The 25,898-nt window shown below is 48.4% G+C and overlaps 1 protein-coding gene across 1 annotated transcript in view; it reads right to left on the bottom strand.

The window, feature by feature from the left end:
• Window positions 1-3,355: 3,355 nt before the first annotated feature.
• LOC111143460 (cilia and flagella associated protein 57) overlaps window positions 3,356-25,898 on the bottom strand; it is a 70,268-nt gene continuing 47,725 nt past the window's right edge. Inside the window, exons 18-22 of the mRNA XM_022497217.1 lie at window positions 22,278-22,394; window positions 20,857-20,991; window positions 20,624-20,767; window positions 13,277-13,409; window positions 3,356-3,675 (exon numbers count right to left, since the gene is read on the bottom strand). Coding sequence (XP_022352925.1) covers window positions 3,461-3,675; window positions 13,277-13,409; window positions 20,624-20,767; window positions 20,857-20,991; window positions 22,278-22,394 — 744 coding nt within the window. The 3' untranslated portion in view covers window positions 3,356-3,460. The remainder of the gene's footprint in view (window positions 3,676-13,276; window positions 13,410-20,623; window positions 20,768-20,856; window positions 20,992-22,277; window positions 22,395-25,898) is intronic.

Here is a 25,898-nt window from a genome sequence, read left to right as displayed (position 1 = left end):
GAGTGTCTGCCCTGTGCACAATGACTGCCTCCCCCCCAGGGATGAACCCCAGCAACGAGAATCACATTTTGTGACCCATCCCCCTGGCTGTAGCCGGGGGTGAGCCCCAGACTCAAGCAAGGCCCCAAGTAGTTCTCTTTTGGCATCTTGAAGTCAAACTAGAGATTCTGTTTCAGCTTTGGAGCAGGTACTAATGAGACGCCGAGGCACCATTTGCCAGCTGAGCTGGGGGTGGAAACTGGTCTGCAGAGACAGGTGAGGACAAGAGAGGGAGGGGTGGTTTCAGCTAGGCTCTGGTTCACGTTTGTCTTGAGGCCTGGTTGTATCTTTGCCTGGAGATTCCTGAGACCATCCCCACTCTCACCCCCTTGCCCAGCCCAGTGATAAACTTCCCCTTTTGCCTTAAACTGGCTGGAGCTGGGTTTTGTTACTTGGACCTAAAGAAGGGCTTCCATAGTTCTTCTGCTCGGAGCTAGACTCTCATAGTCCCAACTTGAATATACTTACTCCTCCAGAACACAGAGGTGGTGCTAGGTGAGTCCCAGTCGTGAGTCCCAGTCTACACGTGACACCCCTGCCAAATCCCAGTACGTGACACACCCTAGATGAGCAGTAAATGCCAATTCTTGTACAGGATTGGTCATCGTAAGTGATGGCGAGTGTTAGTTCTTCCTGCTGCCTGGCACCCCGCGGGGTTATGTCCTTGTGAGTTTGCTCTTTCATCCAGTTCATCTCAAAGCCTAAGTAGGCCCTTGAACCTCCAGTGGTCTACGGGAGCTTACCCTAGCAGAGCTCAGGAAGAATGAAGCCCACGGCAGGGCCTGACACCCTTCTCTGCGACCTCTCACTCCACATCCAGAGCGATAATTGCAAGGGAGTCCTACCTGGACACGCGCATATTCCCAGGGCTCCAGCTGTCACACCATAAATGAATGAGTCCCCAGAACTTAATAATGGATGGCGACCAGAGGAATGAGAGTGGGGTCTGTATGCCAAATGCCTGGCCACTTGGGGGACCAGTGGGGTCCTGCAGGAGGAGGGGACTGCCAGGCCCGCCCATTCTGTTAATGGGTGTTTCAACTGGCTGAAGGCCACTAGGAGGGAGGTTGTGAAGGCGGAGGTTGGCCAGTGGGTTGAGAAGCTCCCCATGGAGTCAGGATAGGCAAAATGGAGGGAGGTCTCCTCTGTGGGAAGCCCAGTCAGTGGCACCCAGCAGCTGGAAGTAGGAACAACAGAGGAAAACGGAGAGGTGAACTGTGTTGCTAAGCCCTGACAGTGACTTTTTTTTTGTCACGCAAGTGCCTTACCTCTGTTTCAAAGAGGACTATCTCAGAAAACACATGGCCAGCCACCAAGACTTCTCTGTTTCCGAGATCTTGGTGGATTTCAGCAAATGACCAGCTGATACCCTCTCCTCCCGCTTCCTACCCTTCAAATTCCCATTCTTATATTTTAAATAATGATCCCAGAAACCATAGGCCCCCACGCTTGACCCCAATAGGGCAGAACCCCAGGCCTGTGGGATGGCTGTCTCTCCTCCCTCCCTCTCTCTCCCCCCGACCCTGACCTTGCTGTGTAGCCCAGGTGTTATTTCCACATCCCCTAAACGATAAGCCTTTCTTTCCTGATGGTGGTTGCTGAAGGGAGTCTGGAATCATAATCAGATCCACAAGAGCCAATCTGGCCATGACATTGGTTATGGAGAGGTGGAGGTTGGCACGGAACAACAAGACTGTACTGTGGGCTCCAGATTTGCCTGCAAGAAGAGGTCCCCCGCCCCCCTCGGCAGCTGAGCAAACACCCTGTCCCTTGCTGGCCCAAGTGCCAGGCACGGCTGGGACAGGGCTCTCCCTCTGCCTGAGCATCTGCCTCCACTTCCCTCCCAGCAGCTGCACTGCAGCCAGCCAGCGGCTTAGGTGAGCTGAGCTTGGGAGTCATCATCTCCCTCTACTTCTCGTCTAGACTTTCCTGGCGCCACACTCTTGTCACCTCTGCCACGTGGCCCAGGTTGTATGTGGCACTCCTCCAGGGCAGGCTTAAAGGGCTGGAACATGGAGGCTGCTGGCAGCCCGGGTCCACAATCCTGGCCTTGCCAGGATGAGCCTGGGCCAAAGATTTCACCCTTCTCAGTCTGGATTTCCTTACCTGGAAACTGTGGCCCATCTTGTAGGTGAAATGTGAGGTCTTGATTCTCAGGCATTTTTAGGTCAAAAGCCCTGTTGCTTGAATGTCGCTGCATCCTAGTTCCAGTGAATTTCCTTCTGGCCGGCAGAAGAACCACAGGTTTGTTCTGCATGTCCCTTCTTCCCAAATCCTTCTCCCTCTCCCTGTATTGGGCTAACTCCCTCCATCCTGAAGTCAGAGGAATTCACGTCTCTGCATCTCCACTGCTACCATCCGGGTCGTGGAAGCTGTCTTCTTAGTCATGGTTGGCCACAGCATCCTCCCCACAGTCCCTAGCCTCCCCTGTTGGGTCAATGCTCCACCCGGACACGCAAGGGAACTTTAAAAACAGACCCAGCCCTTGCACCCACGGCACTGAGAGCCTAGTGGGAGAGGCAGCATCACACCATCAGATGGATGTGTTCTAGTGGGGGTTATGAAGGAAAACAATATGGCGCATGTAATCCAGATGGGGGAGGAAGGGATTGGGGACTGTCTTTCTGAGAAAGCAGCATTTCAACTACCATCTGAAGGAGGACGTTCACTGAGTGAGGCGTGAGGACAGAGCATTTCAGGCAGAGACAACAGGATGTGGAATGACCCGGAGGCGGGAAGAACTTGACCTTTTATAGGAACTGAGAGGAAGCCAATGTGGCAAGAGCCTGGGAATGGAGGGCAGGGATGGCTCAGGGGCTTTGTGCTGGCCTCTGGACAGTGTCATCTCTGGCCTTCAAGACCCTGCAGCATCGGGCTCTGCTGACCTCCCTGACCCCCATTTCAAGCCAGTTATTTCTGCAAAAGTAAAGCCAAGAGACTAGTTCGGAGTGACGTCTGTTCTGGCCCACCTGCCGGGCACGATGATGTCACGGTTTGTTGTCTCTGTGGTTAAATCAGTCAGAGGGTGCCGGAATTTTCTCTTCCTTCCTGAGCCCAATCACCTAGAGGGCAGAGGACATACTGGGTACACACTAGTCTGAGGGGAATGAGCTGGCACCTGTGACAGGGTATAGGCAGCCACACCCTGGACAGGGATAAGTAGCGATGGCTTTGGACAAGCTGGAGCCGCCCCTGCAAGTCCTCAGGATCCCATCTTTCCCTCGCCCCTCCCTGGCTCCCTGGGTAAACAGAGAGTTGGACATGGTTGCTGGCAAATATCTTTATTCTGCCCATGTTTGAGGTTCCCCAGGGCAGGACAAAGAGGTTGGTGTGGCCAATGCCACAGGGACTGGAGGGACAGCACAGGGTTGGCCTGAGGGCAGGGGCACAGGGGCACCAGCAGATGGCTCACCAGAGGGGATCAGTTAGTTTGTACCTCAATGTCCACTTCTGACTGGACAAGGGAAGGAAGCCGAATTCCAGCAAGGGGATGGAAGCCTGGCACCTGCTCTTGCTCTTGGATCTGGTCTCTGAGGCGCTGGATTTCTAGGCGTTGCATTTCGATGATTCTCCCAGTTTCTTCTTGCTCATTCAGTCTCATGGTGGGTGTGATTCCAGGCATGTCCTCGCTGGACACTGGAAGGCACAGAGCAGGACTGCTGTGGGCCTGTTACTGGACTGCTGTGAAGTCTTTGAAACCAGCTTATCCCTCTTCCTCCCTACTGTCCCCTGATTTATTGAGCTCCTAGTAATCCCAGATGCTAGGGGTAGAGACAGGCCCTCTCACTGTCTGGCAGAGATGGAAGAATGAAGAGACACGTTCTCTAGAGTGAGAAAGCTTGTGTCCTGAGCCCCCCCAGTCTGCCTGCCCCAGGCCCCTCCAGCGGACTCTGCTCATTCCCCCGTGCCCCACTCCCCAAGCAGGGTGGTGTTCTCCTGCTGACCTAGGTCGGCTTCCGAAGCCCCCAGTCCTCCTCCTCACATAAGACCCCTGCTCCAGGAAGCAGACCCCTCTTTAACCCTCCTGGACTGGCAACTCACTCATGCCTTGAGGACCTTCCCCAGACTCCATTCTCTTTTCTCAGGAGCTGCCATCATCCCACGCAATGCCAGTGTCCACGACGATCCATGGCTCATCCCATTCCCTAGACCCCACAGGCTGAACTCTCACCATTTATGTTCTTGGCCTCCATGCCATGTTGGCACCCGTTCTGTGGGTTCCCCTCCCTCAGCAGGCCTAAGACCCCACACCTTTAAATCTCTACCGTAGTAACCCATCCTCCCATTCCCACCTCTCTCACTGCCTTCAAGATTTCTGTTCTTTGACTGAGCATAGATCTTTCTGGACAGTTTCATTTTTTACCCACCAAATGGGTTCCTTTTAGATTCACTACCTTTTCTGTCCAGTTAGGCCCACTGTGGGTCTCTTCTGCCATTTTCTTGACAGCACCCTTGAGATTCTAGATGCCTTGTCCCCCTGCCCCGTGTGCTCCGCACAGCCTGAACCTGAGATCATCCAACCACCCATTCACATCTGGCCTGTTGTGTGCTACCTATGAGATTCAAATTCTCAGTTTCCAGCCCCAGACGAACTTCCTGCCTATAGCCAGCAAATTCTCATTGCCCCACTCTGGCTGTGCTTCTGAACTTTGACCTGTCCTCTAACTCCTCACCCTAACTCTTTAAAGAAAATTATGGTCAAATATAACATAAAATTTACCATCTCACCACTTTTAAGTATAGAGTTTAGTAGAATTGAGTTCATTTACATTGTTGTATAATCATTCTCCAGAACTCTCGCAAGCACTCTCATGCCACTGTTCTGCTTTCTGTCTCTAAGAACACAATGCTCTAGGAACTTCAGACAAGTAGAATCACACAGTGTATGTTTTTTTTGTGTGTCTGGCTTATTTCACGTAGCCTGATGTCCTCAGGGTTCATCTGTGTTGCAACATGTGTCAAAATCATTTCTCTTTCAGGCTGAAGAATATTTTATTGCATGTATATATTACATTTTGTTTATCCCTTCATCCAATGATAGACATTGGGTTGCTTCTGCCTTTTGGCCACTGCGAATAATGTTGCTATCACCATGGGGTTACAAATAACCTGCTGTCAGTTCTTTTGGGTATATACCCAGAAGTGGTTTCTAGGTCATATGGTAATTCTGTTTTCAACATTTTGAGAAACTGCCATGTTGTGTGGCTGCGCCATTTTACGTGCCCACCAACAGTGCGCTAAGGTTTCTGTTTCTCCAGATCCTCGCCAATGCTTCTCCATTGGTTTGTTTTGAGAGCAGCTATCCTAAAACATGTGAGGTGGCATCTCATCATGGTTTTTTTTTTTTTTTTGAAAGTTCAGGTTTTCTCTTCTTTTCTTTTTTTTCAAAGATTTTACCATTTATTTGACAGAGAGAGGGAGAGAGCACAAGCAGGAGGAGCAGTAGAAGGAGAGGGAGAAGCAGGCTCCCACTGAGCAAGGAGCCCAATGTGGGATTCCATCCCAGGACTCTGGGTTCATGACCTGAGCCGAAGGCAGCTGCTTAACCACCTGAGCCACCCAGGCGCTCATCATGGTTTTGATTTCATTTCCCTGATAATGAGTGATGTTGAGCATCTTTTCATGTGCTTCTTGGCTATTTGTGCATCTTCTGTGGAGAAATGTCTATTCAAGTCCTTTGCCCATGTTTCAACCTGGTTGTTTTGTTATTGCTGTTGAGTTGCAGGAGTTTGTTACATATTCTGGCCATAACCCCTTACCACATATGTGATTTGCAAATATTTTCTCCCATCCCAAGGGTGCCCTTTGACTCTGTTGATTGTGTCCATTGATACATGTGAGTTTAAATTTTTATGTAGTTATTTTTTCTTTTGTGGCTTGTGTTTTTGGTGTCACATCCAAGAAATTATTGCCAAATCCATCTTCTCCCCAACTCTTCACAGATGACATTGACATCTACTTCGCTGACAATCTGTGTCTCCAACTCCCAGTCAAGCTCCTCTCAGCAGAAGAGTGGTCTCTTTCCTACCCACTGCCAACTCTTCCCTGTACCTCAGAAGTTAACTCTAGAAAAGAATCCATGTTGGAAGACAGTATTGCAAGGAGCAAGTTGTCAGCAATGCCCAGAGGCCAGCCTTGCCTTACGCTTCTAACTGGTCTGAAGATGGAGCCAGCATTAAGAGTGCTTGATTAATCCCATTCTTCCTTAGAGAAATCTAGACCATTCTCTTCTTGCCTTTACTCCTCAACTCTTCTTCTTTTTTGGCAATATCTAGGCTCTTGATCTTTTAGTATTTCTTCTTTTTCTAGCTCTTGATGCTTCCTCCTCCTGCTGCTACAGGTTGCCCCTGATAACCATCCTTTTGGTCAAGCTGTGGCCTGGCCCTGGGGAGAGCAGCACCCTTGGGGAGGTACAGAATACCCAAACCGACAAGCCCAAGCACCTGTGTCACTTGCCTCTGCCTAGTTTTGGTTTGTCTCTCCACCTGCTCCCTTAGCTACTTCCTCTTTCCTGGTTACCAGCATAGTCGTTGGACTAAACTTTGTGCCCTCCCCACTGGCTTTCATATTTAGTTATTGTCTCGTTGCCCAGAGAGATCCAACCTGCGTTTGTGAAGCCACAGTCCTGGAGATACGTACCAGACTGAGCCTGGAAATATTCCAGCACTTGGAATTTTCCCGACTCTGCCCTGCCACTGGCCATACCATCCTCTCTTTGTCTCAGTGCTTCACCAGGTGCTGTAAGGATCTTGATGCAGATTGTAGCTTTAAGCTCTTCTAGGTTCTGCAATCACTGGGTGATGTCAGTGAACCTCAGAGGTTTGGCAGTGAGAGGTAATGGATAAGGAGTATCCTAATTGGCATGGGGGGAAATCAGACACTGCAGCGTTATAAGACAGCTCAGGGTTGACACAGCTGCTGGCTGGTAGCTGGCCTCCAGAAGCAGTTTTCTCCTGAAATATCCCTGGCCTGGGTGACATTGTCCATTAATGTTCCCAGGGGTGCAGCCCTGCCTCCTGAGAGCAGTTCATGTGGGCCCAATGGTTCCCCCTCTGTCTCCTTCCTTGGTCTGTGAACTTCTTGAGGGCATGGGCTGGGCTTATCCTGTTTCTTCTCTTCACTCCCCAGTTCTTTCTTATTCTTTGATAGTGACCTGCCTGCTCATCAGAGTTTGGTTCAGTCTTACAGAGTCCCCCTTTGATGGTCCTTCTTCATGTGCCGTGGGTGTGTAAACCCTCCTGTCCTTTTCCTCCATGACTGGGCCAAGTCAGTGCTCTCCTCCTGGCCCCGTTCCCCACCTTGCTCCTCATATCCCCCATGTCCTCTTAGTCCATGCTCTGCTCTGATCCTGCCATCTACCAAGACCTGGGCAGTCTCCTCTCTGCACCCTGCCTGCAAGCTTCTTTTGGGAGATTAAGTTCTGATTTTAAATGATGGGAAATAAGAACGTGACTACAATACATTTGCATTTATTTCTACTGTTTTATTTGCATTTATGTTGCTGTCACTTTTTTCCTTTTCTTTCTTGGCTTTTTCAAAATTTAGGGGGTTTTCCCCTTTACTGGTTTATAAGGTATACATACTCTTTCTTTTTTAATAGTTATCCTCAAAAGTTTAAGAAGCACATTTAACTTAGAGTCCAAAACAAATCAATACCTTTACCTTCTTGCAAAACAATACAAGACTTAGAATGCTTTAGCTTTGATCCCCCTGGTTAAATGCTCAGTATTTTAGTTCTGTCTTGGTATTGTGATCCACAATTTAGACATTATTAGTATTGTTTTATACAGTTGTCAGACTTCCCTCTGGAATAATTTTTCTTCCTGACATACATTCTGTGACAGTTCCTTTAATGAGGTTTTGTTGGTGACAAACTCTGGTTTTGTTTGTAAAAATTTTTTTTTCTTGTGTTTCACCAGTTACATAACTCCAGGGGACAGTTATTACCTCTTAGCACTTTGAAGACTCTATTTCAGAATTTCTACGTGGTTTACACTGCTGCTCTTGGGAAGTCAGATATCTGTTGAATTGTTACTCCTTTAAAGGCAGTCTCTCTGTTCTCTGGCTGCTTTTAACATCTCTGTCTTTGGTTTTCTGCAGACTAGGTATAGATTTCTTTTTATTTATCCAGCTTGAGCTCCCCCGGGCTTCCTGGACCTTGTGATTGGCATCTTTCATCAATTCAGAAAAACTTTCAGCTATTCTTTATCATAATGTCTCCTCTCCTCATTCTCTCTTTCTCAAACTTCAGTTAGACATAAGCTGGGTTATCCCATCCCATCTTCTTTGTTTCTTATTACACCTTGGTCCCTTTGGGCTACAGTCTGGGTAATTTCTTCATTCCTTCAGTTCACAAAGTCTCCTTTCAGAGACCTCTAACCCATTGTTCAGTCTGTCCATTGAGTCTAATTTGCAACCTATAGTTTTCATTTCTAGGAGTGTTTTTGGCTCTTTTTCCAAATCTACCTAGTCAATTTTGGAAAACTCTTATTTTGTCTTATTTCCAAGTTTCTATTTCTTTAAATATATTAAATATTCTTATTTTAATAATCCTACTATCCACGGTCTTTGTTGATTTTATTCTGTAGATTGATGTTTTTGTCATTTTTCACTCGTGGTGATTTATTTCCTCCTGTATTTAGTGATTTTTTGATTGTGAGTTCATGTTCCTTAAAAAGTTATCTATAGGAATTCTTTGACAACCGGGTTTAAAATGTATTCTTCCTTAGCAAATCTGCATTTGCTTCTGCTTGGGACCTGGACACACTGCCAGTGAAATGAAATCTTCAGCCAAGGTTGCTTTGAGCCACAAATTAACTGTAAATTCTGGACTTAAACATGCCAGAGTATGGACTTTTGGTTAGACGTTCTCAGGGAGAGATCTTTTCTCTTGTTTTTTCTTTCCTTCATCCAGAGCCAAGAATGACAGATACTTATCTCACCTATCTCCCTCTGTAAGGTAGGTTTCCTCCTCTAGTTAGCATATAGTTTTCCAATTCATTCTGTGTTGATCTGACTCCATTTCTTCCTTCATCATTCCTTCCCTTCCTTCTTTTTCCTATCTACATATTCACCAACACTTATAGGGTTTGTTGATGTTGTTGTTGTTATTTGATAATAGTGATCATAATGGGCATGAAGTAGTACCTCACTGTGGTTTCAATCTGCATATTTCTGTGGTGCCTGGGTGGCTCAGTTGGTTAAGCATCTGACTTGATTTCGGCTCCAGGTCATGATCGCAGGGTCATGAGATCGAGCCCTGTTCTGGACTCCGTGCTGGGCATAGAGCCTGCTTAAGATTCTCTCTCTCCCTCTGCTCCCCCTCTTCTGCTTGTGCACATGTGTGCACACGCATGTGCATTCTTTCTCAAAACAAACAAAAACTGCATATTTCTACTGAGTGCCTTTTCATATGCTTATTAGACATTTGTGTATTTTCTTTGGATAAGTGTCTGTGCAAGTCTTCTGTTCATCAAAAATTTCTTTTTGGTTGTTGGCGTGTTGTAGGAGTTTTTTATTTATTCCGGATCTCAGTTGCTTATCAGATATATGACTTGCAAATATTTTTCTCCCATTGTATGGATTGTTTTTTCACTCTTACTGAAAGTGTTCTTTGACACATGAAAGTTTTAAATTTTGATGTAGTCCAGTTTATTTTCCTTTTGTTGCCTGTGCTTTTGATGTCATATCTAAGAAATCATTACCATATCCAAAGTCATAAAAGCTTTTTTCCTATATTTCTTCTATGAGTTTTATAGTTTTAGCTCTGACATTTAGGTCCTTGGTCTATTTTAAGTTAATTTTTGTATATGATGTAAGGTAAGGGTCCAACTTCATTCTTTTATATGTGGGTATAGTTTTTCCAGCACCATTTGCTGAAAATATTGTCCTTTCCCCATTGAATGATATTGGCATCTATGTTGAAAATCATTTGACTATATATGTTAAGGTTTATTTCTGGGCTCTCTACCCAATTCCATCGGTCTATATGTCTGTCTTTATGCCAGTACCACACTGTTTTGATTACTATAGCTTTGCAGTAAGTTTTGAAATCAGTAAGTGTGTGAAATTAGAATGTGACACCTCTAATCTTGTTCTTCTTTTCCAAGATTGTTTTGGCTATTTGGGATATCTTGAGATTCCATGTGAATTTTGGAATAGATTTTCTATTTCTGTAAAAAAAATAATTGAATTGAGATTTTTGACAGGGATTGTACTGTTAGTACAAACATATTTTCCCATTTATTGATGTCTTAATTTTTTTCAACGTTTTATAGTTTTCAATGTATACGTTTTTTTGCCAGCATAGTTAAGTTTATTCCTGAGTATTTGTTCTTTTTGATTTATTATAAATGCAATTATTTTCTTAATTCCATTTTTGCTCATTGTTAGTGTATAAAAATGCAACTGATTTTCTGTTGATTTTGTATCCTGCAATTGGGATTTTTGATCTTTTGCATGAAACCTCCCCCATGCTCTTTAGAAGTTTGTAGGATTTTTCCTTTGTTCTCTGGTCTTTGGGAATTTCATTCATGATCCATCTAATTTTAGCCATTGTATTGGCTACAACGTAGATTGAACAGCTTCTTAAAGACTTTCCCTTGTTTTTAGCCCCACCTTCACCCCTACCTCCTGATATAAGTGCTTCCGCTAATTCCTGAACCTTGAGGGCGTTCTGTGATGTACATTAGGTTTCTTCTAGATTCCCCACTTCTGGCCTAGGAGTCTCTGAAGTCAGTTACCACTTATCTTTCCGTTTTCCAGCTTTCAATATTTTGTGTCTCTTTCTTTGTTTTCTTTGATCTGATGGTTTATTTATGTCATTTTAGTAGGTTTCTAATTAGCCATCTTTATTTGGAAGTTCTAATTATATGGTTTTAATAATTGAAAAACATGCAGGTGTGTCTATTAGACCTGTTAGTTAATTGTTTTGTGAATGAAAACTTAATATAAATGCTGCTAAATATAAAATAGTGGTTTGGGGATGGCAACCTGTCCTGTTCAGATGAAGAATTTTTTTTTTAAGATTTATTTGTTTATTTTACAGGGCAGTGGGGGGCAGAGGGAGAAAATCTCAGGCTGAGCCTGGAGACCAACACAGGGCTCTATCTCATGACTCTGAGATCATGATCTGAGCTGAATCAAGAGTTGGATGCTTAACTGACTGTGCTACCCAGGCACCCCCAGATAAAAACTTTTTAAAAACCAACTGAATTGGTCAATCTTATACAACTTGAGGATATATATTTTGAGCTAACTTGTCTTGGTGGCCCCATGTTCAAAATTAGAAGTCAGACTTAGGTTCTTCATGATCAAAGCAGACAGTTGGAGTATCTATCAACTGTTACAAATGAAATCTTCCTTGAGTAAAACTATAGCACACAAATGACCCGATGTTGGGTTTTTATATGTATATTGTTTATATGTATATTATATGTATATTGTTTTTAATAATCCATATTGATGGGAGAGGAAATAACTGGGGCTATGGATACTGATGAAGCAAGAGTGACAGGAACTGATACTCGTTGAAGTCAGGGAATAGATTCATGGGAATTCATTAGACTTTTCTTCCATTTTTTAAATATGCCTGACAGTTTGAACAATAGTAATAAGAAGAACTTGACTGTATCATACAGTATCCTGAGGAGGTCTCAGCTGATTACTTGCGAGGACACTTGGGCATATTTGAAACATTTTTGAAAGGGAGGCTTTGCAGTTGTTCACAGGCACATCTACACTTCCCCTGCATCTCCAAGAAGTCAGGTATCTCAATCTTTCTAACACTCACCGTGCTCTTTTTAAAAATTTTTTATTTTTATTTTTTTTTAAGATTTTATTTATTTATTTGACAGACAGATCACAAGTAGGCAGAGAGAGAGAGGGGGAAGCAGGCTCCCTGCTGAGCAGAGAGCCCGACATGGGGCTCGATCCCAGGACTCTGAGACCATGACCTGAGCCAAAGGCAGGGGCTTAACCCACTGAGCCACCCAGGCATCCCACATACTGTGCTCTTGTGTCAGTTCTTTAGACCTAATATTGTCACTACTTAGAGTTCCCTCTTGCATCAACTCCTTGACTCTAATGAAAAGGGTACAATTATACATATAATTGTATTGTGTTGTCACAATTATATGTATAATTTTGTAATAGCTTAAGAGTCCCAACAAATTACAGAGACATCCTGTGTATACTTCAGTCACCTTCTCCCAATGATAACCTGTTAAGTGACCATAGCACATGAGACGACTGATACTGGAAAGACTCAATCCACGGCCAATGGCAGGTTTCCATTCATCGAGGCTTCTAAGCTCTATTCCTGAACATAAACCACCAGAAAACAATATACTCAAACCACACTGACTTAATTTTCCATGGAAATGCCTTATACTCTCCATCTTTATTGACTATTCAGATAAGAAATGGACACCTGAAGAGTGTTTTTTAATAGTCTGAAGACATACAGTTAAAGGCTATCTACTGTGTTATTTAACAGCCCTTTCATAAGGATCCACGTGTTAAGTTTCTTACAAAATTTAGAACCAGGGAAAGGATTGTTTCCCTAGGAAAAAAGCCTCCAAACCTTCTTTTTGCCATAAATGAGGACTATGTAAACTATCGTGTTTCTCTGTTTCTCTTTTTGCCTTGGCTGTCAGAAATTCAGAAGAACTGTAGGATATAATTGCAGTAACTAACTCATTTACTATTTCAATGTCATTCTTTCCCCTTTCCATTTGAATATTTCTAATCTTTCTTTTTGTCTTTATTTTAATTGCACGGGTCTACAATCCCTTATCCTCAATCCTAAAGTGCCAAAAGCTCTAAAAATGTAAAGTATTTTAAAATTTATGAAGTTCAGTGTGAATATTCATGTCTCACTACAGAAATACAAATGTGTTTGATTTCAGGACCCTGCCTCAGACTCCTCTAGGGATGTTATGTAATATGCAGTATATAGTACACTCTTTCTAAAATCAGAAAGATTCTGAATTCTAAAACTATAGCTAATGCCAAGGATTTTGGTCCCGCACATGTTTGCATGTGGCAAGTGCCTCATAGATCCTTTGGATAGCAGGTGTACAGCATGGAGAGGTTCCCAGAAGACCATGGGGTAGATGTGACCTGATGCAGGAAGAATCAGGAAAGGCAGCCTTAGAAGACAAAGGGAGACCTCCTTGTGGCTGCCATTGGTTCCTTGATCCCAGTGCTCATCCCCTTTGGCCACTGGTGATATTACCTGTCTCTGGAACATCTTGTGGTCGAAGTTTCTTGGTCAGTTTCAGAGCTGCTTCAAGGTCATAGACTTGGGAGCGGGTAAACTTGAGCTCCCTGCGGAGCTCATTAATTTCCTTGATCAGGGAGACATTTTCCTGAAGAAAAGAAGAGAGAATGAGTATGGATGGATGAGTGATCAGTGGGCACAGGGCCTGCCCTGGCCTAGGGCTGAGGGCGTGTGAAACAGACAGGATTGGGCCTGGACCCAGATTCCTCTACTGGGTATGAGTCCTTATCCTAGCTCATGCATCAGCCTCTTGAGGCACCAGCTGATTTGCCTTCAGGTGGACTCTGGCAACATAAGCTACAGATAGAGTGTACCAGTCCCAAGCATCCAGACCATTTCCAGCATCAACAACAATGCTTTTCTAAGCATTCCATATGAATTGAATGTGTTATGTACTACAATAATCCTATGAGGAAATTCTATTTTAATCACAATTTTATAGTAGAGGAAACTGAGGCATAGAGGGGTTATGTCACTTGTCCAGATTACATAAACAGCAAGTGGCAGAATGACTGTGACAGTCTGGCTCCAGAGCTCTGAGCTCTTAAATACTGTGCTATATTTAATTCACTTTTCCCCATTTATTTGTTGAATCTACCTTTATATGGTATCTGGTATGGCCCTGGGATACAGACAGAAATGAGAAATGGTTTCTGCCCTCAGCAGCATGTTGTTTAGTGAGGAGCACAGAAAATAAATGAATAATGAACATTTGCTATACCCATTGACAGTTCACTTCTCTTATTTTTGTTTGACAAATATCCATCCATCCATTCACCCTTCCATCCATCCATCCGTCCATCCATCCATCCATCTATCCATCCATCCATCCAATACTTACTTGAGTACTTACTATGGACCAGGCACTGTGCTAATCCTGAGGAATATAGAAAGTAAGACCTGGCCTCTGCCCTTGAATAGGTGAGGGTTTAGTGGGGGATCTGGGTGTAACTGAGTGTGGTGGTCACCTTGCTGTCATGGAGGAGTGGGGTACAGAGGAAAGGCACTTAGCCCTGCCTGAATGACCAGGGTGGATTCCTAGGAACTGATCCCTGGGCTGAGGCTGCAGGAGTTACGAAGGAAAGGGGAAAGGGGTGTGTGTGGGGGGTCACACACAACTGGAACAGCAAGAGAAAGACACAGAAATAAGACATGGCTGGCTTGGGCAGGACTTGCAGCCATTCTATATCATCGGACACAAAGTGCGGGGGGCCCATGGTGGGGGCTCTGCACCTGGAACCAAGCAGTCACTTCTGTCTTCCCTTCCCACACCTCAAATCTCTGCCTTCCTTCTCACACTCAGCCTGAGGGCACTGAGGGTGCCTCCGTGGAGGTGTCCCTGTCACCATGGGTCCAGAGAGGGACTGGTTAGTGTATTTTGTGCTTGGCTTGTCCCCAAGCACATGAGACTGCTTCTCATGTGACAGTGCAAAGGAATCACCTAAGGATCCTGTTCAATGTGGCTTCTGACTCAGTCAGCCTGGGGCTGGTCCTGGGATTCTGCATTTTGAACTGGCTCCTCAGAGATGCTGCCGCCAGCATGAGGGCCAGACCTTCCGTGGGGAGCAAAGTCCTTGAGGGTCAGAGTACCAAAGGAAGGGCAAATGCAGGCCGAATCTCCATAAAACAGATCTGTGCTAGGGACTGCCACCACTTGGGACACTTCCCATAGTGGAACAGAGAACAGGGTGACCCCAAGCACTATAGTCCATGAGGCATGACAACCACTTCTCTGTTGGGGGGATATGCACGCAGAGCCCAAGTGCCTGGAGACATCCTGACATATTCTTTCCCTCCGGAGCCTCTTCATCTGAGCCTGTCAGACATACTTTCAGGTTTTTAGTATATCACCTAATTTCAGCATTCATTAAAAAAATTCTCTCGGACGCCATGCCCAATTATTGCTGATCCCTTGTTTTCAGGCTGGGCTTTGTGCTTTTCTCCCTACAAAGTCAGCAGATTTCTCCGGCTGATCTTTTACTCTTGTAAGCAACCCAGGCCTTAGTGATGAATCTCCCACATTTCCTTTCCAGATGCTCTCCAACAAAACTCGCTACCAGTTTCCTCCCCTGGAACCTCTCTCCACTGCTGACTTTCTATTGTGATGTGCTCAATTAAATATGTATGTGTTTGGTTCTAAGACCTTGGACTCTGCCTTGCGTGTAAGAGGCGCTCAATAAATATTTGTGGGATGGGTAGCAAATGAATAACGAATGCAGCAGATATCAAGGTGAAGTCGAGATTCTTCCTAACAAGGAAATTACAAACTAGGGGGTAAAGGTTGGACCGGGGAGACCAGACAGAAGAGAGATTTAGGGGAGATTCAGGGAACTGGGGCAAACCTGCTCTGGCTCAGGGGCTCGTTCCACTCCCCTCTTCATGGGCGTCACTTAGCATCCCTTCGCTTGCCTCCTTCAATAAAGTAACAATAACCAGAATGAAGATTAGAGACTGCTGAAGGTACCATTTGGCCTGCCTTCTCCAGCTGTATCTTAAGGTAATCCTTGCTCATCTCCATCCATTCTGTCACTAAGTCCTATCAATTTTGTGCCTCCCCTGGATCTCGTGTTCACCTTCCTGCTGTGATTCGCAACCAGCTCTCAGCCTCTCTCCGCTTTACTACCGCGATGACCCCAGGTGGAGTACTTGCCCTGGTGTCTCCCCATCCCTCCGCCCTTGAAAACCCTGCTACCATGGTTGGGGCTTCTGGCTCCTGGTACTTTTTGATGCGATTGCCTGTTTCTAACCCCACTGCCTGCTTCAGATACCTCCATGTCACCTGCCACCTAAATGGGCCTCCAGATGTGACCCAGTCCCTATTAGAGTGTGATCAAGACCCATGACTTGATGCGACCCAGTTCCCGGTTCTGTTCATTCATTTGTTCCTTCATTCATTCACTTACTCATGCATAAAAATCACCTAAGAACCAGTTCCTGGAAGCCTACTATGCACTGGTCATTGTGGCAATCACGGGAGGTCCAGCTCGGATCCAGTGCTTAGAGATGCCATGGGAGTCTGAAGAGCGACACTCACCCAGTGTGAGAAAGGCTCCCTGGGGAGGTGGGGGAAAGGGAAGAGTGTTTCAGGCCTGCAGGATTTGAGGCACGAAATGATGATGACGATGACGACAATAAGAGTAATCATAACTTCAGGCGACAATAAGAGTAATCATAACTTCAGGCGCTGCTTGGATCCCTGCAGCACATCAAACATTTTGTATACAGTAACTCATTTAAACCCCACAACCACCTTATGACATAAGAAGTTATTATTAGACTCATTTCCATTTGAGCAAACTGAGGCCATGGCAGCACACAGTGGTAGAGCTGGGATTTGAATCTAGCTGCATTGGCCTCTAGGACCATTGCCTCCCAGAGTCTACTTTCCATCTCTCATTGACGTCACCCCATTCTAACACCTCACATAGTATGTGATCAGCCATGGAAGTCCTCTAAATGTACAAGTTTGGTTCCTTAAACAGTGCTTTCTGGCGTGGTCTGTGTTCTCAGGAGTCCAGAGGTCACACTGAGGTCAGCTGTATATGCTTTTGGGTAGCTGTGTGAGCTTAACATGTGGACGCGACAGGTTTGCTGATCTTCCCTTCCTGGTCCCTCCTCAGTCAGCACCACCTTCAAAAGCCCCTCCAGTCCTCCAGTACCCCCCACCCCCCCCCGACCCCCCAGCTCCTCTGCTGCAGGAAAAAATGTGGCCTGGGGTCCATCAAGTGTCAGGTCTTGGGGTATGTATGACCGGCTGGGAGAATGCTAAAGTCCATTTCTATAGAAAACCTTCTAAACAAAGGGGCTACACTCAGCTGTCCAGGACTGCCTTTGGTGGAGGGGCGGGGACTGACCCATACAGAGCCTTCAGCCCAGAAGCGAGAAGGAAGGGAAGGCCTATAGCACCCCCTACCGGTCTTCCCTATGTTGACACCTTAAAGAATATGGCCGCGCCTGGCAGTGTGGGAAGTGCAGGCAGCATGCTGGGAGCCCTCCGTCCTTGGCGTCTCTCCAGAACCCACCACCGCTGGTGGGATCGCCATCGCCTAACTGCATGGACGAGGCATCTCTCAGCTCCTCTCTTAACCCTTCTCTCACATCCGACCTGACGTTTCATCATTTCTATGCTGAATTGTATTTTGATGTCACAACTTAGCCCCTTCCAAGGCCTTCTCCTCTCCCCTTAATAGGCAGCCATCTTCTCATGGGGGTTTCCGCCACCCGCCTTTCCCCCCCTGCCAACTGAGGTGATCGTTTCAACAGAAGACACCCCTCCCTGCTTCAACCTTGGGTGGCACCTGCTTCTAAGAGGAACATTATGCTTCTTGGTGTGGCCAGGAAAGCTCTGGCAAGGGACCCTAAGCTACTTGCTTTCCAGCGGGCTTTGTTCTCCTTGTCCCTGGGGTTCTGTGATGAAGGTCTGTGGACTCCTGGGCCCCCAAATACCACAGACACCTCGCTCTTCTCTGCGGGCCCGTTCTCAGGTGTTCTCTCTGCCTGAAAGTCTCTTCCTCCACTTGCTCCCTGACCACCTCTACTTCCTTTCTAGAGGCCCAGCTCGAGGGCCTCTTCCGGGCCCTGAAGGCCACCCCTCCGACAGGCCCACGGCACTGGATACACTGTCCTGAGCAGGGATTGTCTGTATCTGGTTTAAGTTTCCTACCAGGAACTGTGGAGGGTAGGCATACTATCACATTCATCTCGGAATCTTCCACGGCCTGGCAAGGAGCTTGGCTTGCAAGAAGCCCTCAGAATTGTGTCCTGAATGAATAAAATGGGTGTCCTAGTTGTTTGTATTCAAAGCGGCTCTTACCTTCCTCTCTGCAAGCATGTCAGAGAGCCAGTGCAGAGGCCCTGAGCTCCTGTCTCAACATATAAATGAGACAGTGACCTCATTTTCTGGGGTTCTGCCCTGACCTTCCTTGCTTTTTTGGACTGAAGTGCCTGGGCCTTGGCACCCAAGGACGCAGAGCAAGGTGGCCGGCGGGGCGGGGCGGGGACGGGGCGGGGTGGTGGTGGTAGGAGGAGGGAGAAGGTCTGGCCACCTGCTGGGGAGTCTGGGACATGTCTGGTCACCCCCCCCCCCCCCCCCCCCCCGCCACCTCAATCACGTCCACAGTCCACAGGCAGCCCTAGTCCTTGCTGGGATGGCCTTCCAAACTCTCCCATTGACTTTTGCCTTGGTTGCTGAGTAGGTCTTTTGGTGAGAGGACCAGAAGGGAGACGGCATTTGGGAGCACCTGTCCCGTTCCAGCCATGGCCTCGTGCTTTATGGTGCTTAATCTCATTCAGTTCCCATGGTAACTCGCTGAGGTAGATACTTTCTTCCCCATCTTACAGAAAGAGAAGAAGTCCCCTGGAGAAGAGAAGGAATTTCCCCCAGTTCTCCCAGGAAACGTGGCTGGGGCAGGATAACCCAGGTTTAGACAGACTCTCATTTCTGCTGCCCTGACACCTTGCCAGGTCCTAGCCTGTTCCCTCTCCTTCAGCTGAATAGCAAAGAAGGAAACCACTTTTATAACTGAAAACAGTGGCTTTAAAAGTTTTTCTTCCTTTTTCTCTCACTTCCTTTCTTTTCTCTTCTTTCCCTCTCCCTCCCTCCTTTCCTTTCTTCCAAACGAAATCTGATACCTGAGCCTACTGTAAGCAAGGCATTTCCCAGGTGAAGGGGTAGGGCCCCAGAACCCTGCCTCTCGGCTCCACTCTGAGGAAACATCTACGGATCCACTGGGTGCCCCAGCACACAGATTTACAAAGCTGCTCGAGAAAGCACTGTTCCAGGGATTTCCCCTGGATGACAGCTCCCTCTGCCAGCCGTCAGGCAGGGGCAGGGCAGGGCTGGGCAGGAGCCCTGCTTGTGTCTCCTTGCTCCCTCCACCCTCTCACCCTGCCCAGCAGATGTGGCCAGGAGCCCTCTGGGGTCCCAGGGAGCAAAAGAAGACCTGTGCCTGTCCTGAGTGGCCTCATGCTGATGCTTGTACCGTCGGGCTAACCTGTGGTCTTTCTGTTCCCTTTCCTTCTTCTCCTAGGACTGACATTTGCTTTCGCCAAATCCATTTGGCATGGAGAGGGGCACCCCAACCCTGGAGGATCCTTCAGGCCTGTGCACTGGTGGCAGGACACAGGTGAAGGCTCAGCAACATCCCCAGCCGCCAACTGCTCCTATAGTGGTCCTGGTCCCACCGCCCAGCCCACTGCATTCCAGAACCCAGTGGGGGCTCGGTGCCTGGGGGCCTTGAGATCTTAGCGGGGCTCTGTGTCTCTGCTGCTGATACCTAAACAGTCCCATCAATGGAATGCACTCCTCTCTCTGGGCTTCGACTGCTTTGGTGGCCCAGGAGAAAGGCAGTGGTTTGACAGGGTGGGGTGCTTTGAGGCAGGGGCCCCGCTGTAGGATGGTGCGAGAGACCCGCCACGCCTGGGTCCGGCCTGAATCGGGATGCGCTCTGCTCACCCAGGCAGAGACTGGCTGAGCTGGGAACTGGTTTGTTTCAACCCAGCTGCAGCCCCTCCCCATCCTAGTATTTCAATTATGGCGTTAAAGAAATATAAATATAAAAAGGTATGCACCTTATAAATATGATGTTCTCTTTTGATATTAAATCATGTTAATTGCCTCAGACGATACTGATACTCAGGCAGAAATCTGGCAGCAGAATCGTGCCTAGCAGTCCTGATAATGTGGGTAAGTGGAGGCGTCGGGAATGGGGTCAGCACTTTCTGCACAGCCGGGTGAGGGATCGGGAGGTGGGTGTGGACAGCTCATTAAATCAGAGTAGGGCCAGCACTATCGTGGGTGTGGTTGGCTCTGGACCCGAGAGATAAGGGAAGGGACCTGAGGCACCAGAAAAGGCAGATGAAGCGGGTGGAGAAGGGGTGTGCTCAGAGGGAACCGGCTACTGGGGATCACGTGATTCAGGTAGCAGAATGAAAAGCAGCAAAACGAATTAAGGTGAAATAAGAGTGGGAAACCAGAGAAAAGAGGAGAGCGTGTCGTGGGAGAGCTAAAATCCTGTGGCTGCAGGGCCAGAGGCGGGGCGAGGAGATGGGGAGGTGGGACCCTGGAGGGCCTTGGATAAAGAAGGGCAGAAACAGGGAAGGATGCCTGTGGAGTAGGGCTGGGGGTAGAAAGGAATGGGCGCAGACGGCGCCAGAGTGGTCAAGGGAACACCTACAAAAACCTGGAGGGGCTCTGGGCCTCGGCCTCAGCCAGGTCAAGCTTGGGGAAGGTAGAGGAGAGGAGTCAAAGAGAAAGCGGTAGAGAGAGCTGGTGGCCCCCGGCCATTTGAGAAGCGGCCGTACCTGCATGATGCGGACGTAATCTGTGCGGTGCAGCTCGCTCTCCTTGACCACCTTCTTCTTGAGAGTGGCCAGGTTTCTCTCCAGGTGCTCCCGCTGACGGGCATACTCCTGCTGCAGGTCTGTGTTCAGCCCCGCGATCTCCACCTGTTGGGGTGGGGGGCAGAAGGGCTTCTCAGGGAGGCAGCGGGGAGCCGGGAGAGCAGGTGAGCATGGGAAAGGGGAGCAGGGCTCACCATGTCCGCCCGCTGCACGTACTTCTCAAAGAGAGCTCGGACCTTCTCCTTCAGGAGCCGGGGTTCCTGGATGTATGCCACGCAGTTGTGAAGGTCTGTCTTAAACCTTCTGACCAGCGCCTCCAAGTCCCGCTCCTGCAACCATAGGCGTGTACTTCTGGCACCCCCAGGGGCTCTCCAGGGGAAAGGCAGATGGCAGCCGGAGAACGAGACACACCGCCTCTGGGGCTCATGGTTGGCTGCCAGGACACAGAGACCTAGCAGGGCTCACAGCCCAGAGGCAGAGAGAGGTACTAACACTCAGGGGCACCTGCCCGAAGAGCTTCAGCTTTAAAAGTCCACCCAGAAGATGCCTTCATTGGCTCTAGACTCCCTTCAGGACCACACACCTTAAAAGATGAAAGGAAGCCTGAGTGGTCCCACTACTCCTTTCTGAGCCAAGATGGATAGTATCGCTTCTCCCTTGCAGGTCTCTGGACCATTGCTTCCCTGTCCCCCCCTCGGAGCTCGCCCAGGGAGCATCCTTCTGACAGGAGCACTGTTGTGAGAGGGTAGCAAAAACATGACCAAACTGGGCAGATTGGTTGCGTCCGCACACTTGAGCCAGAGGCTTGCTCTTCCATCCTGCCTTCTCTGATACCCAGCCTCCCGTTCCCCTGACCTGGAGGGTCTCTCCTGCCTCCTGCTCCTGTAGCCCTTTGTTCATCTATCAGAACCTTTCACCTTGCATCAGGATTGCTCTGCACACATCACAGATCACCTAGCCACCTGGCGGGATCTGCGTCCTTTCACGGTGGTGGCTCGCAGCTTCTCTTCTGACCCAGTACAGAGTCAGTGCTTAATGTGGGGAATGGAAAAAGTCAGTCCAATGAACCAGACATGGGGGGCCCTGTGCTAGGGGGTGGGGGTGCAGCCAAGTCCTGGCCCAGGAGCAGAAGACGCGGTCCCCAGTGCTGGCTCTGGGTACACTGCCTGGTTATGGGTGCCTTAACCTTCTAATCCCTCTGGCCTTACGTAATTACCTAAAGAGACCGGAATAAACAATTTCTGAGGCTCTCTTTGCTTCAGTATGTTTTCGTTTTGTTTTTGATAGTCAAAACCTTTTCCCACTGCCTACAGATGACCTCTCTGAGCATATTCCTTCCCAGGCCAAACAAGCCAATGCCGCAAGTGCCCTTATGATGCTTGGCTTCCCATCCCCTTGAGCACTTTACCCAAAGTCCTCCTAGTCTCAGATGGATGCAGTCACGTGCATTTGCATGGGCATGAAACCAGGCAGGGCTGTGAGCAAGGGGAGAGCGAGTTAAAATGGGAATGTATCTTAGCAATGGGCTGGCACTGTCTCTTGGAAGCCAGCTGCCCGCTGCAGACAGGTGCCAGATTCCAAAGCCCAGACCTGCCAGACTCCGAAATCCTCACACCTTCTGTCTCTCTCTGTGCATCTCCTGATCGGTGGCTCTTAGTTTCTGCCACAGTTCTGCGATGTTCAGCTCCAGCTGCGTGTTCTGCTTATGGAAACGCTCCAGTTCTGCTTCCATCTACAGAGAACAAGGGGGGAAAGTCAAGAAATAAGAAAGGCTACCAGGGCATCTCTTTTCTAGCTCCCACCTTTGTCCTCTGCAATGAAACCTTTCTTCTCCACTGCCCGCCCCCCGACTTTTTTTTTTTTTTTTTTTTTTAAGATAGAGAGACAGAGCAGGCACACACAGGACAGTGTTGGTGGGTGGGGAAGAGGGAGAGAGAGAGAGAGAATCTCAAGGGGGTTCCATGCCTGGTGCAGAGCCTGATGAGGGACTGGATCCCAAGACCTTGAGATCAAGACCTGCGTTGAAATCTAGAGTCAGATGCTTAACTAACTGAACCACCCAGGCACCCCCAAAACCTTTCTTCTTAACTCCTTGCCATCCCCAAAGCCCCCGCCCCTTGGCGGATATGTTGAGGCAGACCATGTGTTTTTATAACCAGGCTCTGAATTTTTCTGTCTTCATTTCCCCGTTCCTTCAGCCATGCTAATTAACCTTCTTTTCTTGAATTCTCTATTACTTGGTGGCTTTCAAGTGCTGGAACCTGGAACCTGAGGCAGGGTTCTGCAGAGAAGCACTCTCCTTGCCTACTTTGTGAAATTGTGTGAGTGGATCCCTACCCTTTGTGGCCCCAAGACATCAGAGTCGATCCCAAAGCAGAAAGTTGTAAGGGACCAGCAGGTAGGTATTCCCCAGTTGAAGGAACCTCCACCTGTCATTCTGTTAAAAAGTACAACTGAGGAGAATGTCTCGTCTTTGAAAGAAAAGGAGGAAAGTACTAATGAGCTTCTGTAAGATTTTTTTTTACTCATTATTGCGTTTGTATTAACCAGGGACATGAGAATGACAATTGGAACTTGTTTAGGATGAGACCAGGTGTATGCAAGCTCTCAGCTGATCTAATCTCTGCCAAAAGCAAAGGGGTGATGTTTGATTGATGCCCCAAATCTGGTGGACACCAGTATTCCTATTAATAGAGAGGTTCGCTATTTTGGGGAGATGGGCTAGTTCACTGGGTCTTTTTTTTTTATGGCTGGATGGAGTAGCTCTTCTAGTCTATCCCAGGCCCTTTGGTCAGATTTGAAAGCTCCTGACCATATTCTGGGGTGCCAGGAAGCCCGAGTGAGCCACATCTGTTTTCTGGACACGAAGGGGCAGCTTGTAGAACGTTCTCGTCAGGACTGGAAGCAGTCTGTATAGACAGAAGAGCCCTCTGACCCTGTGTCTGGCAGGAAGGCAGCACTCAGTAGACACGCATCTGAATGAATGAGTGCATGGCAAATGTCCAAGGCAAAGGGGACCCCCCGTGAGGGAGGAGAGGGGTGCTTGAAGCAACCTGCCTTCCAGGAGAGGAGTGGAAAGATAAACGTGCGGTGTTGGCAGGGCTCTGTCTGCCCATCTGTGGAGGACACAGCAGGTGTGGGGCTGTGCGCAGCTCAAGAAAGGATGTGTCCACCGGAGAGCGGTGGCCAGTCATGCCAGGCCTGGGGAGACAGAACCGATGAAGAGGGAGTTTTCAAGAGGCTGCAGGTCTAGAGGGCTAGAAGGGCAGGTCCAGGGAGAAAGCGCCTCTGCATGAACAGGGAGGCTCAATCAGGGTTTGTGAGACAAATAGGTATGGGAGGTCAGAGTGGAGAAGGAGAACTCCAGGCAGAAAGGGAGGACCGGAGGCGTGCATCTCTGCAGGCTACAGGTGTTGGGGTGTGGTGTGGAGGTGAGGGGGCCGCAGGAGGGGTGCAGGTGAGGAAGGGCTATGGGGGCCGGAGAGGTCAGCTGAGCTGAGTCACATGGGCCCGATGCAGAAGTCCTACTGGAGAGAGCAAGACTGGAGCCAGGTGGACCAGTCAGGAGGCAACACGAGGGTGCCCAGACCAAGGGAACGGTGGCTGGAAGAGAGAACGGGGCTTCCCCAAGGTCATGTCAGTGTGCCTACAGCAGGCTGTGCCTCTTTCTCTGTAGTCTTGAAGCCAATAATGACAGATTAGGTTAGAAAGGAAGTAATACAGGCAAAGCATCAAAACCTGCTGAGAACAGAAATAACCTATTTCATAGAGAAATTGTGAAATATGCTGAATTTGAATCGCTGGCTGGACAGCTAGGATACTAGCCAGTATGTGGGAACAAGCACCCTCTTCCTGGGGAGGAAATCCCATCTACTTTTCCATGTGTTACTCCTCACATTCAGTGACTCTCAGTTGGGGGGAAGGGGCAGGAAAGAGGCATTTTACCCCTTGGGGGACATCTGGCAACATCTGGAGACATTTTTGGTTGTCTCATCTGGGGGTAGGGGAGGGTGGCCACTGGCATCTAGTAGGTAGGCCCCAGGGATGTTGCTAAGTGCCTTAGTGTGGGGCAGCTCCCCATAACAAAAGATTAGCCACCCTAAAACATGAAAATGCTGAGGTTTAGAAACCCCCACAGTCGCACTCGATGGGTGAACAAGAGTGTGAAGTACAACCACAAGGGTCTGGACACTCTCTCCCTAGGATCGTCAAAGAGAAGCTGGAGAAGTCTCTGTGCCAGGAGAGACCCCCATCAAGGAAGTATGAGATTTTCATTCACAGAAGTCTCAGCTCCACAAACAAGCCTGAGTTGCTTACAGCGTCCTTCTTGTAGGAAAAGGAACTTCACGGGAGATGCACAGTGGATGGGCCCAAGTGGATGGGCCCAAGATGGGCCCCAGAGGGAGGCCCCCAAATCAGAGTCCCCACCCCACCCCCACCCCCCCGCCTCCAGGTGGCGGAATCGGGCCCAAACATCAGTCCTAGTGGCAGCTGGCACTGGGGGTGGGGATAGGAGGGGCCCTGCTGGGATCACCCTCAGGGTGCAGAGATACCGTGCTGGGAATCAATGCGTGGGTAGCCCAGTTACCAAAGGCAAAGGGAATAATCCTTCCAGTGTGCTGGGGTGGAAAGTAAGTGACCCCGCTGTAAGTCACCCCGAGAATGAGAAGGGGAAACGGGGCAGTGATTTCGGGGGGCTGCAGTACAGTCACTTTCCAGGCAAGTGGGGCATCTGCTCTTTTTCAGACCGCCATTTCTGCACCTGGAAGTCACTCAAGAATGGCAGGAGGCCCAGATGAGGCAGCTCTGTGGTCAGCTGGGGACATCCTCCCCTTTCCCAGAGGCCAGGGAGAAAGTCCCTGCCATGAGGACATACCCTCTCCGAACACTCTAGCCCTGGACTGATTCCACCACCCGACTTCTTTCCTGGGTCTCCTGCAGACCCACCATAGCTCTTGGATCCAGTTCCACTGAGACTATGGACACTCTCTGACACACTCGCATCCTTGCTCAACACAATCCTCGAAAATGGGTGGGGAGCAGAACTGTCAGAGACTTTGGGCTGGCAATGGAGAGGGGTGGCACCTGGATCGCGCAGGGCCCCACTGGAGAGTATGGGTTCTATTCTAGGTGGAAGGGGACACCACTGGGGGTTTGCTGTGGCCTCTGTGTGGAGACCAGACTGGAGGCTGGAGTCAAGTCCAGATGAGAGATGACAGAGGCCTGGACCCACGTG

Source organism: Enhydra lutris, unplaced genomic scaffold, assembly GCF_002288905.1.
Source record: "Enhydra lutris kenyoni isolate GAN:26980312 unplaced genomic scaffold, ASM228890v2 scaffoldscaffold9, whole genome shotgun sequence".
In the NCBI taxonomy this organism is placed as follows: domain Eukaryota; kingdom Metazoa; phylum Chordata; class Mammalia; order Carnivora; family Mustelidae; genus Enhydra; species Enhydra lutris.
The sequence above is the reverse complement of the archived record's forward strand: the minus strand, read 5'-3'. Positions and strand labels throughout refer to the sequence as shown.